At 43.9% G+C, this 20,101-nt stretch overlaps 1 protein-coding gene across 1 annotated transcript in view; it reads left to right on the top strand.

Moving 5' to 3' along the window:
* SDAD1 (SDA1 domain containing 1) overlaps positions 1–20,101 on the top strand; it is a 113,519-nt gene that overhangs the window by 76,765 nt on the left and 16,653 nt on the right. Inside the window, exons 15-19 of the mRNA XM_029598504.1 lie at positions 552–649; positions 13,625–13,701; positions 16,068–16,191; positions 17,625–17,716; positions 19,211–19,401. Coding sequence (XP_029454364.1) covers positions 552–649; positions 13,625–13,701; positions 16,068–16,191; positions 17,625–17,716; positions 19,211–19,401 — 582 coding nt within the window. The remainder of the gene's footprint in view (positions 1–551; positions 650–13,624; positions 13,702–16,067; positions 16,192–17,624; positions 17,717–19,210; positions 19,402–20,101) is intronic.

Raw genomic sequence — 20,101 nt, 5'->3', positions numbered from 1 at the left:
TTCTTTCAAATAAAAAGGTCCGACTTCTTGCAGAACCTTGAATAGCAAAGCTAGAAGTTCCCTTCAAAGAGGAGAACACTATTAGAAAGGAGGTCCCAGGAGTCTTCATGCAACATATAAAGTATTAGGCTTCCCTTACCAGAAACATTTAGCAACATGCAAACTGTCTAAAATTGTCCTTTTTGCCCCCTTTCACTAAACAGTACTGTAGATCAAATTAAAGAAAAAACCCATATTGTTGCTTTCATACCAGATATGTGCATTTGATTTTAAATTCCCTCTTAAAATTGGCTTGAGAAATATGTACAATTTTAATCTTGGTGATTTTTAAATTGTGCACTGTGAGAGTCTGGATTATCCTTTGATAATTCCTGTAGTTGGGTCAGATTGCATGAGGTACAAAAAGACTTGTCCTATGATCTAAGCCTTTTTAATGGGGGGAAGGAAGGAGGCATGTGGCACTGCAAACAGCTACCAGCACATCACCAGAAGGTTAAAATCCTTTTATAACTGATGTGAGAACAGCAGTTAGTGCTTGTTTTATTTTCTAGGATTAATGCTATAAAAGAAATAACTGCAAGGTGTCCCCTGGCTATGACAGAAGACTTGCTGCAAGATCTTGCACAATACCGATCTCATAAAGATAAGAGTAAGTTTGTTTTCACTTGCTTTTTAAAAAAAAACTAATTTTTTTTTCAAATTTTATTGCTGTAGTTTGTATGTTCTTATGCTGCTTGAACAATCAATGCATTTTGCTTCTGGAACAGTCTCATTTTAGTGGACAAAAAAAAGCATGAATCCTATTAAGCAAGAACTGAGAAAAGGATCTAGAACTCTAGTATCACTTGCCTTTTTTTTGTCATGTCCCACTGTACCAATTCAGTTCTTCCTTACCATCCATACTAGACCAGTCCAGATAAATAGGTTATGTCCCCCTGCCAGCAGATGGAGACAGAGAAAAAAAGCTCAAAGCTGATTTCACTCCCCCCTCTAGAGTCTGGTGCTGACGAGTGGACTGGTGCTGCAACTACGAATAGGCTGCTCCTGGGAAGGCTTTAGGCCCGGATTTCCAGTGGAGCATAGGCCGAGTTGTGGGGGCGCTCTGGGTGATGGTCCTGATTCTCCCTTGGAATCTACTTATTTGGGGTCTGAGTTCTTGCACCAGGTGTTCCTGACTGTTCCCTTGGTAGGTGCTGCAGAAAGAGATACTGATAGCACACACGCCCTCTATTCTAGGAGAGCAACAGGGAGTTAGTAATGTTTATTAATGAAAAAAAAAGTTTGCAGCACAACCTTTTTTTCTTTTGATAAACAGTATGAGTTAACCTTGCTCTATGGGGTGACATTATCAGGCAGTATTAGGCAGAGCTGTCTCTCAAAGCTTGTAGAGCTTTTAGCTTTACTGGGGATGTGCAGCTCTTCCCGCACAGATCAGCTTCCAAAAGTCTCCTTGGTCTATTTTTATCTGCACACTGCACGGACAGTGAATCCTGTATCTTTCTTAATCACATTAGTGATCTCAAAACAGCACTCTTCAGTTCTACTGTGGCCCAGAAGAAAGTATTTGGCTTCAAGCACTGCTCATGTGCATCATGTATGCTGATGAAATACAGTTTTACATCCCTTTCTCCAAATTGGTTGAAAATACAGTATCAACACTTTCAACCTATATGAAAGCAATACAGCAAGAACTTTCGTAACTTAAACTAATATTAAACTCTAAAAAGACTGAAATAATTTGGTTAAATAGAAATTCATCGATAGTTAAACCATCGGCTGTAGACCTGGGTAATTTTCAAATTACCCCCTCAAATCAAGTACAGGATTTAGGTATACAGCTATATGAGAACCTTACTATGAAAAAGCACTTCAATAAATTAATTAACACAGGTTACGCCAAGTTGCGAATATTACATTGGTTGAAACCTCTATAAACTTTTGAGGACTTCTGTACTGTATTGCAAACTCTAATATTCTGAAACCTAGACTACTGTATTTCCTTATTACTCTGTCTTCCTGCATGTATCTTAAAACCATTACAATTATTGCAAAGTGCTTCAACAAGACTTTTGTTAGGAACTAGGAAATTTGATCACATTACACCCTTGCTGATTTCACTGCACTGGCTACCAGTACAATCACGAATATACTATTGTTAGATTTTTTGTGAACCTTAGTAGAAGAATCCAACAGTCTTATCTTGGGGCTGAGGTTGAAGCAGGCTGTAAACAGAATCCAAGTCCAGAACCAGGTGGAGGGTCAAGGCCAGACAAATAGAGGACAGAAACAAGGCTCACACAACAAGGACACACCAAGGCAGGAACCAGGGACAGAGGAGAGCAAGGAGGACCAGAAGAATAGCACCAACTAGAGCAGAGCAGCAAGAATCGCAAACTCACCAAGCCCGTTGCCGAGGCGAAGAGCAGCAGGAAGACTGGCCCCTTATGTAGTCTCTGCTGCTGACGTCTTAGGCTGGAACATCAGAATATAGAGAGCTACAATAACAAGAAGGACAAAAGATACTAATTGAAGATTGAGAAATAAATTCAACGAAAGAATGTAAGAATCTCAATACAACATACTGGCAAATTATTGAAATATGTGAAATCTGTTGTTGTTTTATTTGATGTCCTAGTTCTTTAATATATTTTGGAAGATTTCATTTGATAGATGTTAATGCATGTTTATGAATACTACCTCTGTAACCCGTCATTATTTGCTGATTTTTAGCCTTGAATGTTACTTTTGTAAACTGTTGTGATCTTTACATGGAATGACGGTATATAAAATGTCTAAATAAAATTAATCAATTATGCCAGTGACAGACGGGCACAATTACTGTTTGTGCTTAGGCCCCAACTATGATCAGGCGAACTGCTGTGACTGGCAGAATGTCACCTACAGCCCAGAGACAAAGGGCTGAAAAAAAGAACACCTCTGGACAGAAGGTGCCTCTTCATCTCCTATGGTAGTCTCCTCTGCTTTGCTTTCGGAATGTATTTCCACAGATACGGGTCCTAAAGGTAGGAGCGCTTCTTCTGGATGGAGGGAAGAATTGAAAAAAGTAGAGAGCCGGCTGGTCTCTGCAGGGATGTCACACGCAGTGAAAGTATCATCGTCAACCCCTTCAGTGTCTGCTAAACGCGATCCACGCCAAAACAAAAGCAGCTGACACACTCCGTGTACAGCTCACTGCATTCGATGCATGGAGCGAAAGAAGCTGCCTTGCATGCTCAAATTGACACATATGGCACATGAGCCACATCACACCAAAGTACATGATGCAAAGAAATAGAAAATAATAAAAAACCGGCGCCAGATGACACAACAGCACAGGCTAAGAAAAAGAAGTCTCATGCATTAAAGATCATGATTGGACTGAAACCTGTTAAGATTACTGCGTGACAAGAAAGGAATTCCATTCCCACTGGGATGCACCGCAAGGAGCCCATAGATCTCGAACTCCATCAGTCTTCCAAAATCAGTGGGGCCTCCCCCATTAGTCCAGAACCCTGAGGTGCAGATGGGCAACCTCCTCTACCAGTTCTTCCACTTGCCCGCCATACGATTTCTGGATAGGGGAACGCCACTCTCCAAAATTTCTCAAGGGATTTACTCCTTCTACGAGACTTTGTTTCACGTACCAATAGGAGGTCCCAGTTCGTTTTTAGCCTCCAGTACATAGTAAATCCTCTCAACCAGTGTGCTCCCTTCTACCATCAAGTACTGCAATGGCAGCAGACCAGGAACAGGTTTTGGTACCAGAGGAGGACATCCCACCATCGTCCCAAGTCTACGATCAATGCAAGCAGTGGATCAAATCCCAGATATTGTGCGCAATTTCTTTTTCTTTCTATTTCCGCAGATGCCACCATCAGTTTTTCCACTGGCATACCTATCAAACCGGCTACTACAGAAACGGTTATGCCAGGAGCACCACCAATGCCTTCTTCCTCTCCTTCAGAAGAGTTTGGAGAGGAGTGCTCACCATTAACTGTCCCTTCAAGGGACCCATCACCAATGCCATGATCAGAAAGCCGAGTCCCCCGGTAATTCCACAGGAATTCTATCTGACCCGCTGGATGAATACTTGACCATTCCTCTCCACTGGAGGATTTGACTGACTTCTCTTTCTTTGTAAAGATGGTTCCTGTACGAACCCGGATCAGTCCAGACTGTGGGTTGAGCCTCCAGTCCAGCAGATGGAGACAGACCAAAATGGAAAGGGTATCCCATATAAGGACAGAGCCTACCCGGCATTCCTTCTGTATTTGTCTGTCTTCAGCAGATGCAGGCAGCTGAACCTGCGGTTCCCCTTCTTATCTTTTGTCCCTGTGGGGATCTTATTCAGTTCTTTAATGGATCAAGCATGTATTGTCTATTAAAAAAAAGAAAGTTACTTTTGAAAGATTCTCTGTATTTTTCTGGGAGACAATCCTGTCTCCTTGCTCTGCTAAGGGCCTAGGGGGGCTTTGCCCCTTGAAATCTCCAACCTAGGCTTCTTTCCCGGTGACCTTTTGGGGTGATATTGGTGGTCCAGTCAGTCCCCCTTGACTAGCTGTCCACATAGGGCTGGTGAGGGATACACTTCCCCTGTACTGCTGTGTTAAAAAAAAAAAAAGGGAAAGATTTTTATATTACGCCCTATTTACCTTTCTAAGAACCGAGGACAGCTCCGGAAACGTGGATGGAACTACCTGACCATTCCTCTCCACCGGAGGATTTGACTGACTTCTCTTTCTTTGTAAAGATGGGTACTTCTCTCAAAGTGGATTTGAGGAAGGACGCTGACTCTTGAACAGAGATCATGAGGATACTAAAAATTGTAGAAATACCAGCAGAACCATTATTGCTACCATGCCACGCTGTGCTAAATAACCTCCTCTTAAAGTTAAGGGAATCCCCCTTCTGAGGCCAGTGGTTCCGCGCAAGGTGGATCTGAAATTTCAAGTGAAAAAGTCCAGCTTCCACAGAAGTCAGTAGTGGTAGAATCTTCAATGTGGAAAGTGAAAACAACGGGGCTGCAGTCCAGTACCCCTTCAGGAAAAGACCATAAACTCCTGGCAATTTTGGCAATAAAGCTTTCCAGATTGCAATGCTCACCTCCAGAATCCAGCAGCACCAATTCGATATGGTGCAATATGGGTATGAATGCGAAGAGAGGCTTAAGACCTTTATCAAATTGGAGGATGGACAACAGATTACGCCATATCCATTACATAATCTAGAGGAGGGCATCTGCCATCTTTTAAGATCAGTTTATGCACATATCCTTATACACCCTTCTTGTTGGCAATACCTCTACTTCAAAGTAGGAATGAGGCACTATCAGTACAAGGTCCTCCCATTTGGACTTTTGTCTGCCCCCAGAGTCTTCATGAAATGCCTAGCTGTGGCGGCGGCACATTTAGAGTCATGTGCAATGGTGCAATATGGGTATGAATGCGAAGAGAGGCTTAAGACCTATATCAAATTGGAGGATGGACAACAAATTACGCCATATCCATTACATAATCTAGAGGAGGGCATCTGCCATCTTTTAAGATCAGTTTATAAGAGATTTGAACTACATTGAAGACATCTGAAACCACAATAGTGTGAGGCGAATGGCGTGGCTGAGGGCAAGTAGCATCTGAGAAAATGTCCATGAGAAATTGTGGACCTCCCTTATTTAGGGATAATCTTTTTGTGGGAAAACTTCAAGAAACAGTATCGCAAATAAAAGAGCAGAATCCAATCCTTGTCCATAGGTGGAGACCTGCAAACTGCTCAAAACGATAATACCCCCAGAATAAAAGACCTTTATATCCATGGAGGTCTTACCAGCTGTACCAACAATATTGGCAGCCATATCAACTGCCTCGATAACAAAGCCAACCTTCCCAAACTTGAAGTTGCCAAAAAGAGTGATGACAGCAAAAACCACAAACCCAGCCGGCTCATAAATCCCAGCAGGATTTTTAAGGATGACACCGCCATAGCACAGCATGTCTGTAGGGGGCAGGATCCAGTATTTTTACCAGCAGTAGACCAGGATAACCATCGACCAGTGGGTATTGACTATAGTTCAACAAGGATACTACATGAACTTTTTCCTTTGCCCACCTGCCTCACCTACTGTCCTTCTCAATAGATCACTCCCATCATTCCTGTCCCAGGAGGGCGAGTGCTTACTTCAACACAATGCCATCTGGGAGTTGCATCCTCCCCAACACAATCAAGGGTATTACTCCAAATACTTCCTCATTCCTAAGAAATCGAGAAGCCTTCCACCTATGTTAGATCTTAGGGCGCTCAACAAACATCCCCTGCAACCAAAGTTCAAGATGACATCTCTGGGAACAATATTACCATTCATCCAACTTCTCCATTGGATGTGCTCTCTCACCTCAAGGATGTTTATGCACATATCCTTATACACCCTTCTTGTTGGCAATACCTCTACTTCAAAGTAGGAATGAGGCACTATCAGTACAAGGTCCTCCCATTTGGACTTTTGTCTGCCCCCAGAGTCTTCATGAAATGCCTAGCTGTGGCGGCGGCACATTTATGATATAAGAAAATGCCATACTGGGTCAGACCAAGGGTCCATCAAGCCCAGCATCCTGTTTCCAACAGTGGCCAATCCAGGCCATAAGAACCTGGCAAGTACCCAAAAACTAAGTCTATTCCATGTTACCATTGCTAATGGCAGTGGCTATTCTCTAAGTGAACTTAATAGCAGGTAATGGACTTCTCCTCCAAGAACTCATCCAATCCTTTTTTAAACACCGCTATACTAACTGCACTAACCACATCCTCTGGCAACAAATTCCAGAGTTTAATTGTGCGTTGAGTAAAAAAGAACTTTCTCCGATTAGTTTTAAATGTGCCCCAAGCTAACTTCATGGAGTGCCCCCTAGCCTTTCTACTATCGGAAAGAGTAAATAACCGATTCACATCTACCCGTTCTAGACCTCTCATAATTTTAAACACCTCTATCATATCCCCCTCAGTCGTCTCTTCTCCAAGTTGAAAAGTCCTAACCTCTTTAGTCTTTCCTCATAGGGGAGCTGTTCCATTCCCCTTATCATTTTGGTAGCCCTTCTCTGTACCTTTTCCATCGCAATTATATCTTTTTTGAGATGCAGCGACCAGAATTGTACACAGTATTCAAGGTGCGGTCTCACAATGGAGCGATACAGAGGCATTATGACATTTTCCATTTTATTCACCATTCCCTTTCAAATAATTCCCAACATTCTGTTTGCTTTCCTGCGCTTGTCCCGCTCCCAGCGTGGTCCGTGACCAGCCTCCTCAGGCTGTGTAGGGCGCACAGTGGGACAGGGTGGTCCGCGACTCAGTCCCATGGGTGGCCTGAGTAGGGCGCCCTGAGAGACAGTGCCAATGTCCTTCCGCCCAGCTTCTCGTCTCGTCTGGACTTTGTCAAGTTCCTCGTCTTGTCATGGATGCCATCACATCACTCTTGGTATCATGTCGTGTTCCTGATGTCGTCGCATCGACCCTGGTCTGGGCTGCCGTCGCATCGACCATTGGTCCGTGATGTCTTCGTATCAGCTGTGGTGTCAAGTCTTCACCCACGATGCCATTGCATCGACCCTGCTGTCATGTTTTCGTCCGCGATGCCGTTGCATCGAGTCTGCTGTCATGTCTACCTGTCAAGGCCCGTCTGCCCTCGACCATGCAACAGGTCCAAAAGGGCTCGGAATGGTCGGAGGACCATTCACATTCCAACATCATCTGTTGTTGGCCATGGGAGCTTGCCGGCCTGGCAGAGGGTCAGACCGTCAGCCGTGGTGGAACCCGTAGACAACCCTCGGTCCGGTCCTGGATCCATCTGGGCTCGGGCTGAGGCCCAAGGGCACACTAAAACCCCGACGGGGATCGCTCCTTAGCGCCCCCGCTTGCTAATAATCTCATTAAAGACTTGGGGGATAGCAAGGTTTACAAACTGCCGGAGGACAGGCCCAGGTCTTCTCGCCCCTTCAGTTCTTTTAGGGGGTCATTTTCGGGGTCAACGGCATTTTCGGTCCAGTAGGGCTCCGTCATTTCCTCCTCGCCAGGTGCCGTGGAGGTCCTAGGCTTGGGCCCGTTCTTTTCGGGGCAGACGGCCTTTCCGGAATGGAACCTCCCAAGGATTCTCCACCAACAAATCTTCCCAATGAAGGTGTGCTGGCCCATTCCTCCGTTTTGGTGATCGGGGGTCGCCTCCCTCTCTTTCGAGAGGAATAGGTCAAAATCACGTCGGATCAGTGGGTCTTAAATATTATAGAACGCGGTTACGCTTTAGAATTTGCTCGCCCACTGCGGGATCTTTTCTTGGTGTCCCCTTGCGGGTCTCGGGCAAAACAGCAGGTGGTACTCCAGACCCTGTGTCGATTGAAGGCTCTGGGAGCAATCGTCCCGGTTCCGCCGGGCGAGTGCCAGACCAGCAGATACTCCATTTACTTTGTGGTCCCCAAGAAGGGAGGGCTCCTTCCGTCTGATTCTGGACTTGAAGAAAGTCAACAGGACGCTTCGAGTTCTGCGTTTTCGCATGGAGACTTTGAGATCCATCATTGCGGCCGTCCACAAAGGCAAATTTTTGGCTTCTTTGGATCTGACGAAGGCATACCTGCATATCGGCATCCAGGAGCATCATCAAAGGTTTTTGCGGTTCATGGTAATGGGCAAGCATTATCAGTTTCAAGTGCTCCCGTTCGATTTGGCGACAGCTCACCGCGTTTTCACCAAGGTAATGGTGGTGGTAGCAGCGGCTCTTCGGCGAGAGGGGATTCTAGTTCATCCCTATTTGGATGACTGGCTGATTCAGGCGAAGTCGGAAGACCTTTGCAGACAAGGTAGTTCAGTCGGTGTTGCTTCGTCTTCAGTCGCTCGGCTGGGTTGTCAATTTCTCCAAGAGTCAGCTGGTTCCATCTCAAGTGTAGGAATTCCTGGGAATCCGTTTCAACACGGTTGTAGACAAAGTTTTCCTCCCCATGGAGAGAATGACCAAGCTCATGACTCAGGTTCGCCATCTGTTGGCCCTCCCCTTGCCCAAGGTCTGGGACTACTTGCAGGTTCTTGGTTCTATGGCTTCTACTCTGGAGTTGGTTCCCTGGGCGTTCGCTCATATGAGACCTTTGCAGAGGGCGTTGCTTTCCCACTGGGATCCCAAGTCCGAAAAGTTCCACCTCCGCATACCTCTCCTGGATCCGGCCAGGAGCAGTCTCGGGTGGTGGTTGGTTCCAGAGCACTTATAGCTGGGGATGGACTTGGAGAATCCCCAGTGACTGATTGTGACAACGGATGCCAGTCTCTCCGGTTGGGGGGCAGTTTGTCAGTCGCGATCGGCCCAAGGACAGTGGACAACTCAGGAGTCTAAGTGGTCCATCAATCGTTTGGAGACTAGAGCAGTTTGTCTAGTGCTGCGCAGGTTCCTTCCCCTCCTCCACCATCAGTTGGTAAGGGTTCTCTCGGGAAATGCCACGACTGTGGCATACATCAATCGGCAAGGGGGAACAAAAAGTCGGCTGGTAGCCGCCGAAGCGGACAAGCTCATGGTCTGGGTGGAACGCAATCTAGTTCGACTGGCGTCGTCTCACATAGCCAGAGTGGACAATGTCCAGGCAGATTTTCTCAGTTGTCAGAGGCTAGACCCCGGAGAGTGGGAGATGTGAGGAAGCGATGCGTTTCCTAACCCATCGGTGGGGAGTACCCCATCTGGACTTGATGGCAACGCGGCTGAATGCAAAGGCGGCCCGTTTCTTTAGTCGCAGGAGGGAGCAGGGGGCGGAGGGAGTAGATGCCCTAGTCCTTCTGTGGCCCCGGGACGTGCTTCTCTGTGTTTCCTCCTTGGCCACTGGTTGGCAAGGTCTTGAGGTGGATAGAGTCCCACCAGGGGTCGGTAATCCTCGTAGCTTCAGAGTGGCCATGGAGGCTGTGGTTCGCAGACCTGATCAACTTGGTGGTAGATGGACCCTTGCGTCTTGGTCACTTTCCGAATCTTCTTCTTCAGGGTCCAGTATTTTTCGATCAGGGGGATCGCTTTTGTCTAGCGGCTTGGCTTATGAGAGGAGACAGCTGAGGAAAAAAGGATATCCAGATGCAGTGATTTCCACCCTACTCTGCGCACGAAAGACCTCCACTTCGCTTACCTACATGAGGGTTTGGAAAGTTTTTGATTCCTGGTGCAGCGGGTTGAAGGGTCCCCACGTAGGGCCACTGTTGTGCACATTCTCAGGTTCTTACAGGAAGGTTGAGGAAAGGATTGGTGTACAGTTTACTTCGGGTTCAGGTAGCGGCTTTGGGCTGTTTATGTGGTAAAGCTGATGGTGCATCCATTGCAGGATATCCTGATGGGGCACGCTTTTTGAAAGGGGCCAAACATTTACACCCACCAGTGCGTCCAGTATGCCCTTCGTGGAGTTTGAATCTGGTTCTCCGGGCGCTGTGCGGTATGCCTTTTGAGCCTCTCAAGCGGGCTACATTGAAGAATTTAACACTCAAAGTGGTGTTTCTCATGGCTATCTGTTTGGCCAGACAGATAACTAAGATTCAAGCGTTGTCCTGCAGGGAGCCATTCTTGCGGGCTCAGACTCTGGAGTTTTGCTTCGGACGGTGCCTTCTTTTCTGCCGAAGGTGGTATCGGCTTTTCACATGAATCAGTCTGTCGAGTTATCGGCTTTTGTGGATTTGGATCACAGTTCTCCTCAGGCTCAGGATTTGAGAAAACTGGATATCTGTCGGGTACTTCTTAGGTACTTGGAAGTGACTAATGCTTTCGGTTATCGGACCATCTTTTTGTCTTATGGAGCAGGCCTAAGAAGGGACAGAAAGCGTCCAAGGCCACTATTGCCCGATGGTTAAAAGAATCTATTGCTTTGGTGTACATATGTCATGGGCGGCAAGTGCCGGATGGTCTTAAAGCTCATTCGATCAGATCTCAACCGGCATCTTGGGCGGAGAGCCAATGTGTTTCCCCACAGGAGATTTGCCGAGAAGCTACTTGGAAATCTTTACACACCTTTGCTAGGCATTACCGCTTGGACGTCCGAGCTCCAGATGTCGATTGTTTTGGTAGCGGTGTGCTTCGAGCGGGACTTTCCGGGTCCCACCCCAGTTAAGGCGGCTTGGGTACATCCCAGCAGTCTGGACTGATCCGGGTACGTACAGGAAAAGGAAAATTGGTTCTTACTTGCTAATTTTCGTTCTTGTAGTACCACGGATCAGGCCAGACACCCGCCCAGTGAAATTGTGTTCTGGTAAGTCTGCTCGATTTCTTTGTTTATCTTCCTGCACAGGGAATTTGAAGACTGCACAGGTAATTTGAAGACTACGAGCAATTTCATAGATATGATAACAAATGAAAGATGGAAGAATATCTACTCCTTGAGTGTACATAGTTGAACAGGTTATTGTTTAGTATAAGATCTTTAGGTCTAGTCATTGGCTGTTAAAGTGTTTCATTCTGCTTTGATATTGATTATATTGAAGGATAGCAGGTGGCACACTGGGTTATCAGGGGTGCCTTTCAGCTTTTTTTCTCTGACTAACTGCTGGAAGGGAGGCAAAACCCAGCAGTGTGGACTGATCCATGGTACTACAGGAACGAAAATTAGCAGGTAAGAACCAATTTTCCTTTATTTTTATGCACCTAAGTGAACTAACACAGCAACCACCCTATTTTATTCTAGATAATTTAACAGAAACATATTTTGTTTGGGTTTTTTTTTTTTCCATCTGTACCTGATCACTTTTGTAAGAAATGCCTTGGTGGTTCATTACTCTTAACTGCAGCAGAGACTGTTGTAGTCAAGGGTCAGTTTGAATTTGATTCTGCTGTGGTAAGCAGGGCTGAATCCTAAGCAGGTTTTATTTTGTTGGTTTTCAAAGGTTTCAGCTTATGTGATTTTTTTTTTTTTTAAGCTGGAAAAGTACTGCAAGAATTTTTCTACTGGTTCCCAATGTGATCTTGTTTTTAACAAGACACAAATTATGGGTTATTAGAAGAGGAGTTTAGCTGAGAAGTTGTGACTGTTACTGTGCTCTGTCAGTGCTATATTGTACTCTGAGTATAATTTTAAAAATACCTCTTTAAAGGTTTGTCTTCATATTTGTCATTTCTCATATCCAGCTATGCTTTGACCTTGCAGAGCTGCTTCCAGAGTACAAGTGCGGTGTCCCTCCTCCCTTCCCTTGTCCCCACAGTCTCTCTTTCTCAATCCCCCTCACTCTGGCTCCACCAGCTCTCTCTATCAAACCCCTCCACCTCAACTATCCTTTTCCTCTACACATTCCCAGCAAGCCAGTTCAGTTAACTCCATCTTCGCACCCCTTAGCCAGGCTCAGTCAGCCACTCCTCCCTCTCACCTTTCTGGCTGCCACTACAGACCTGTGTAATGGGTTAAGACGTTTAAGGGTTTTGTTTTTGTTTTTTTAAACAGACTAGTGGTCATTGTCCCTTAAGGACCCTGGAGTCAGCAGCTTAAAGGAGGATGCTATCCAGTGCTCAGGGAAATAGTTCATTCTTGTTGTGGAGGCCATTGGCACTGAGGGATTGCCTATGAGGTACTCATCAGTCTGTGCCACAAAACCAGAAGTTAGCAGCAGCAGAGGGATTGAACTGTAGCAGTGGCAGTGACAGGAGCCAGGCTACGGAGGTGAGGCAGGAGACCAATGGCGGCAAGATGAGCAGTTTGCCCTTGGGTTGCACAGCTGCTGACAGCCGTCTCTTCTCCCCCCCCCCCCCCCCCATTGACGCTGTACAATTTACGACGCCATCCTTCCTCCCTTCGGCTGTGTGGGCTGCTGATTCTACAAGGCTCCTTCTCCCTTCAGTGCAAGCCACTGACACTACGTCTTCCTACCATTGGGCTGCATGGGCTGATGACTCCGCTGTTGCTCTTGGTGGCATTAAGAGTTATGTTTCCAAATTCAGGGAGCCACATGTGGCTTGTGAGATGCCTATTAGCTGCCCCAAACTAATCATCTTCTGCAAGAGCTTTTTTGATATAGGCTGGCTTCCACAAACCTCTTTAGATACAACATAACACTCCAAAGAGGAGAATAAGGTGATATTCCTGTGGGGAAATATTTTTCTAGACCAGACTATTACATCTGTGACCCATCTGATCAGGATACTAAAGGAAATAGTATTACCTAGGAGCCTAAAACATTTGAAATCAAGATGATCAGAGACAAAGGGATTAACTAGTGACATTGCTTTCCTAACTCCTTACCAGACAGTCATCTTACAGCTGCAAGCTCTATTGTGTGATTCTTCTCCCTCGCCGTTCTCACGCCTCTTTAAACATGTCAGTGGCCCCATCCTTTTACCTTAGAAAGACTCGTATAATTAAATGTACTATTTTGTATATTCAGGTGATGACATCTTTTGCTCATTTTATTGTGATCTAATGAAGAGTACAGTTCTTGAAAACTAGTCACAGATGTATTACGTTAATCCAATAAAAAGGTGTCATCTACAACTGAAATGTAGTCATGCAAAAATCTCTCCGTTTTTCTCATTTATAAACCCAGCAGAACCAAACTAATTTTAAATGTGCCCTCATAGATCCGTGACACTGTTTTTATTTTTTTAAATTGTGGTGTTTAAAATTACTCTGTGGCGTTTGTTTCACAGATGTAATGATGTCTGCAAGAACCCTGATACAACTTTTCCGTTCCTTGAACCCTCAGATGTTGCAGAAGAAATTTCGGGTAAGCAGAGAGAATTCATCATTTTAACTTAACCATGGGGAAGTCGTGAATCAAGAGCCCGGAGTAAAACATAGTGAAAGAGAAATAAATGGGGAAGTTTAGCCTAGATTTAAAAAAAAAAAAAAAAAAAGCTAAATAAAATACGGGGAATATGCTCTCTCTCTAAAATGATGTGCCATGTGCCTTCTCCTTCCTCTCCAAACCTGGGAAATGAGTGGAAAGTCCCTCTTGGAATGGCTTAAGTAAAATTTGCCACCAGTAGTTTTTAAAGTCACTTTGAGTGAGGTTTCAAGGCACTCCTTGTTCTCTCTGAGTGCACTCGCTGCCCTGTGAGAGAGAGAGGGAGAGATGAAGCATGGCAGCAGCCAGAGGTTACCGGTGGCACGAGCGCTTCTCGCCATCATAGCTGCAGGTAACCCATCCTAATGATGCTTGACCTATCAGCAGCATTTGATACAGTAAATCACAACATCCTACTAAATAGATTAGAAGAAATAGGCCTAAGTAATAAAACAATCAAATGGTTTCAGTCATACCTGGACAACAGATACTACCAAGTGCAGATAAAAGATGTAACGTCAAATAAAATAAAACTTCAAACTGGAGTCCCACAGGGATCAGCTTTATCGGCCACCCTATTCAACATATACCTACTACCACTCTGTCACCTACCAGCTGGTCTAAACATCTCACACTACATTTACGCTGACGATATCCAAATAATCTTACCCATTGAAGAGACAATCGAAAGGACTCTGAACATAGCCAATATGTATCTGGATATCATTAAACAATTACTAAACCAGATGGAATTAGTGATCAACATAGAAAAAACTGAATTCCTACTATTGGAACGTAAAAACATTGAAATCATCCAAAACCCTATCATACTCAAAAACAACCAAACAATTAAACTTTCAGAGAAAGTGAGAAACCTCAGAGTGATAATTGACACAGAACTTAACCTAAAACAACACATATCATTAAAAGTAAGGGAAGGATACGCTAAACTCATGACCCTCAGAAGACTAAAACCGCTACTTACAGCAAGTAATTTCCGTTCAGTGTTACAAGCTCTTATTTTCGCTAGCACAGATTACTGTAATGCCCTCCTACTTGGGTTACCGTCCACAACAATCAGACCACCTCAAATAATGCAGAACACGGCCGCCAGAATTCTGACTGGTAAAAGTAAAAGAGACCACATCACTGAAACCCTGATGGAATTACACTGGCTACCCATTGAGCAAAGAATACAGTATAAAACCCTGTGTACAATACATAAGCTAATACATAATGAAAATACTGATTGGCTGAATACAGCCCTCCACGTACACATCCCTAACAGAAACCTGAGATCAGCTAATAAAGCTTTACTGTCCATCCCCTCAATCAAAACAGCCAAACTAACCCAAGTAAGGGAAAGAACGCTCTCCTTAGCAGGCCCTATGCTATGGAGCTCCATGCCCGTCGAGATCCGCTTGCAAAGAGACATCAAAACCTTCAGAAAACAGTTAAAAACATGGTTATTTAAAAAGGCGTACAACAAAGAGAAAGGAGAGTAGAACACAGAGAATAAGAAAAGCGATCTGCAGAATACTCAAGCACACTACCCCAATCTACACGGGTATATGTATTCTATTTTTATTTTAAACATGTTTGCTCTTGATTTTAGAATTTTAAAATCTGTTATAATAAAGAATGGACATGATATATTATGATACAACACTTCCAATTATGAGTAATTATAAACGAGCTATGTTACCGTAAAATCTTGGCACCTGTTTAATGATAGATTTTATTATAGTTCCAATATTATTATTTGTGCCTTATTGTAAACCGTTATGATGGTCCCTAACTTAATGAACGTATAGAAAAGTTTTTAAATAAATAAATAAACTCATTTTAATGACAAATCCAGCGAGTGTAAGAGTGGCGTGTACGGTGTGACCATTAAGCATATGCGTCTGAATGAAATGCCAGCATGCAGCCAGCTGCTCAACATAAAACAGAAAAATCTGAGCGGCCTGAGAGCCAAGTGGGCACCTAGATTTTTTTAATCAGTTCCTCGATCATTCTTTTTCTTTCCATAGTTTTGCATAGCAGCTTCTGCCACAGAGATTTTTCTAGTCTGATCAGAAATGAAAGAATTCTGAATGGAGATTATTTTGCTCCCTTCCTTTCCCTCCCTATTTCCCCTGATTCACTGCCTGCACGCTTTTGTATGCACTGTAGTTCATAATATTCATGGTGCATTCGGTCCTTCAGAACCAAAAGTGTTTTTTCTAAGATACCTGTTTGTGAAATTTAAAAAAAAGGCAGATACACGCCGCATATAAAAGTAAAACTCTGTTTCCTAATATTAGGGTAAACCCACAGAAGCTTCAGCCCAAGCCAGAATACAGGAGTATGGTGAGCTGGACACCAAAGACTACATCCCAGGAGCCGAAGTGCTGGAGGTGGAGCAGGAACAAAAAAAAGAAGAGGAAGGTGAGGCTCCTCTGTTACTGCAGCATGAAATGTCTGCTTAAGAGAGCAGTAATTATAAGTGAAGTTTCAGTGTTGGAGGGCTTTAAGCAGTCGCACACCGATTCACACTCACCTGGGTAAGACATATTGGGATCAGGCAACCAATACGCAGACTCTGTGTTGCTGAATGAAAATATCGCGGAGGAAATTAGTCCCAAGTACAGGCGAAGTATGTCCTGATCAAGGCGTGAGAGGAATGTGGAACTGATTGCCATACGAGGCTCGCTCCGCCACCAGCTTTTGGCAGTTCTGAAGGCTTTTTAAGGCCTGATTATTCATGGAAGCCTTTAAAAGGGGTCATTTTATAACAGACTGCATACGTTTGTAGGCTGTTATGTGCCCAGGTTCCACCCATTTTCAAAGCAAAACTGTGTGTAAATTCACTTTTGAAATTACCCTGGCAAAACTATGTGCACACAATTACCCCTGCTATTTGGTTCATGTAGTTTTGCCAAGAGAATTTATGCACGTAATTTTTTTAATTAAATAATTTAATAATAAAAAACATAGGGAGGGTAATTTTCAAAAGGACTTCTGCAGGTAAAATAATGCTTTACTTGCAGAAATGGATCTTTAGCAAATTATGCATCTGATATGCGTATAGTTTTACATACGAGGAGTGTTGTTCCAGGGGGTGGGTTGGGATTTACGCACATCATTTTTTTAATTTTAAAAATTATGTGCTTAAATCCCAACCCACCCCCTGGAACAACACTCCTCGTATGTAAAACTATACGCATATCAGATGCGTAATATGCTAAAGATCCTTTTCTGCAAGTAAAGCATTACTTTACCTGCAGAAGTCCTTTTGAAAATTACCCTCCCTATGATTTTTATTATTATGAGTTTTTCTTCTTTCTCCCACATTTTTTGTTTGTGTTTGCATTTTTATGTGTATTGTTTAGATTTGTTAGATTGTTTAGATAATGTTATTGTTCCTCATTTTGAGAACCTTATTGTTTGAGAGTGAGTAATAAGTTTGATGCATAAATAAAATGTGCATGTAGAAGGAGTTTATGAGAGAACTTTTCAGGTTCCTTCCTTGGGAGTCATTCTTCTTGTGATGTATCTCTCTTGCAGCTTTGGTCATGTGCACATTTGCTGCAGGCTCTAATTGGACTGGATATCAAGGAAACGTGATCTAACAGGAAAAACAGATTTGTGGATTGTGCTATGGTGCACTAACCTTTTAACCAGCAATATATAAAATGAGTTTGATAGTTTCAGTCCACTCTCTAGTGTTCAGATTACAGTTTGCTTGTGTTTACAGTCTGTGCTCAGAAGAATCCTCAGATTGGAGCCAGAGTCTCTCTTTTACCTTCATTTCCTTCAAAACCACTCTCCATTCAGACATTGGATAAGTCCATGCTGTTGTTCTCTGTATTACCTTTCAGATGAGTGGGAGAGTACCAGTATCAGTGATGCCGAGAGCGAAGGGGAATGGATCGATGTGCATCATTCTTCAGATGAAGAACAGCAAGAGGTGGTGGGTGTTGAAACTTGCAAAAAGGCTGATCTATACTGACTAGAAAATAAAGTCTTCAGCATTGAGAAAGCAGATTACCCCTGCACAGCTAGGCTTGTATTGGTCACCACAAAGGTTCAGAGAAAAGGTGACAGTGACTGTGTCATGGATCTGGACAAAAGCACTACCATTTTAAAGAGAAATCTGAATCTTCCTGCACCACCCCGATCTGTTTGTTGTCCCAAAAAAAGACACATTCTAACCAACACTATAGATACTATGGATCAGTGCAGTGAGGTTTGTGACGGTGACTTCTGTAGAAAGGGCACAAAAGAGAAAGCTAAGTGGACAGTTCTTGTTTTCTTAGTCAAGTGTCAAAACTCATACAAGTTCAGACTGTACTATAGGTTGGAATGTGTTTCCAAAAATATAACAAAGTACAAAAAAACTGGGATAAGCAGTGCAGGAAGATTTTCTGTTTTTAGCCTATTTTCCCACAAGGAGACTAACCTTACAAGGTCATCATATCCAGGAGCGGCTGAAGATAATCTGATGCCTAAGGCAAGGGATGAGATGGCGCCCCTACCACCGCCACAAGGCACAGCATAGGACAAATTACTGGGGGGGGGGGGGGAGTCGGGGAAGGAGTCCCCTCTGGAGTCTGCCCATTTTGCTGGGGAAGGGGGAAAAGCAGGGGGTTCGGGTTCCCAGAAGAGCGACGGATAAAGTGTCAGTGATAATATTTCTATGTAACTGGTAAACCTACCACACTCCCAGGAACCCTACCAACTGCCACTTCCTAAGGGCAGGTGCAAGGATGTTAGGTGCCTCCTCCCCACACACAATTAAAAAGTATGCATTTATTTTAAAGTGTCGTATTAACCACTTCCCCCAATCCAAAAAGGAAGATTTTAAATTAAAAGGGGCATTCAGTTTTCTGAGAGAAAAATATCTTTTATAATATGCATATTATATTTACATGCATTGCTGTACCAACCAGAAAACCCTGCAAAAAATACACTTGGAATTTATATGGTATTAGGCCTGCTGTAAAGTGTGTTGTCTAAGTCCTCAGATAGCTATGAAAAAATGAAATTATGATTACAATATAATAAACCTTCCATACCAAAACAGCACTAAATGACAGCACTCACAGTAACACCCCTAGCTATGAAAAGGCAACACTGCAAATATTACAGCAGGTTCTACAACACCAATATAACTCCTATTAGGAAAACAGAACAAGCCAGGCTACTATAGATCCCTACACAAACTACACGCTAGCAAAGTACCTCACCTCGATCACACATTCATAACACAGAAAGACCTCGTCAAATAGAATAAACAGACTTACTTGGGTAATTGTGTGCAATAATTTCTTGCAAATCAACTGTTTTTGTTAACTATTGCATTGTACTTTGATGTCAAGGCATCTTGGGAAGTAAAATAATTACATAAAGATACCAAGATTTTTCCTCCTAACACAGGGGTTCATTAATTTGTTTGCATCTCTAGGCAGAGAAGTTACAAGGCATGCCTGTAGAAGAGCAAAAATCGAAAGCAGCTGCAGTCAGCGCCAGCCGACTCCTAACACAGGAAGACTTTCAGAAGATCCGCCTTGCCCAGATAGCAAAAGAAATGAACGCTGCGCCAGGCAAAGCACAGAAGAGGAAGAACATCTCTATAGACAGTGATGAGGAGAGCAGGTAGCTCAGCAGACACACTCAAAGCAGCTCTTCATGTTAGACAAACAGAACAATATCTGGCTCCCAAGCTTTGGCCATAGCAGCACCGGAGACTCTGGATCCAGTCCCCTTGCCTGACGGGACTGGCAGGGCTTGGCTGTGTGCGTTGCAGCATTGATGTTCCAGAGTTTCATGGGATGGGGTGAGTGGTGGGGAAGGAATGTGACGTCTGCTACTAAGGTGACGCCTACTGGCAAAAACTGTACTGAGGATTAGTCCTAGAGGTGACTCCCTCTCCAGTGCTTGCCCAGTGAAGATCCTTGTCTCTCTTGTGCATTCCATCTGGGGGCAGAGAGAGAGGGGGGGGGGGGAGGGGTACTAAGGTGGGAGGAAAGAGAAGTTGTTGCATGTATAAGCAATAACTGATGGTGATGGTCAGTGAGTTACGGCATAATTGCTGTGCATTGAAAGTTTTCAACACAGCCCCTGTATGCTGCCTGACAAATAATCTTAAATTATATTTTCAGCCATTTTAGTTTGCTTTTATTTTACCGTTAGTAATGTATTCTTCTGTCACTGTCTAGCCTATTGTAAGTGGATTGCTTTGGGGAAAATGGTCAGCACTGGTACTGAAATTACAGTATATGCAGTATTTAGTCATTGGCAGTATAGCATGAAGAGACAGCACTTACAAATGGAAAGAAAAGGAACACATCCTACG

Source organism: Rhinatrema bivittatum, chromosome 1 (assembly GCF_901001135.1).
Source record: "Rhinatrema bivittatum chromosome 1, aRhiBiv1.1, whole genome shotgun sequence".
Taxonomy (NCBI): Eukaryota; Metazoa; Chordata; class Amphibia; order Gymnophiona; family Rhinatrematidae; genus Rhinatrema; species Rhinatrema bivittatum.
The sequence above is the reverse complement of the archived record's forward strand: the minus strand, read 5'-3'. Positions and strand labels throughout refer to the sequence as shown.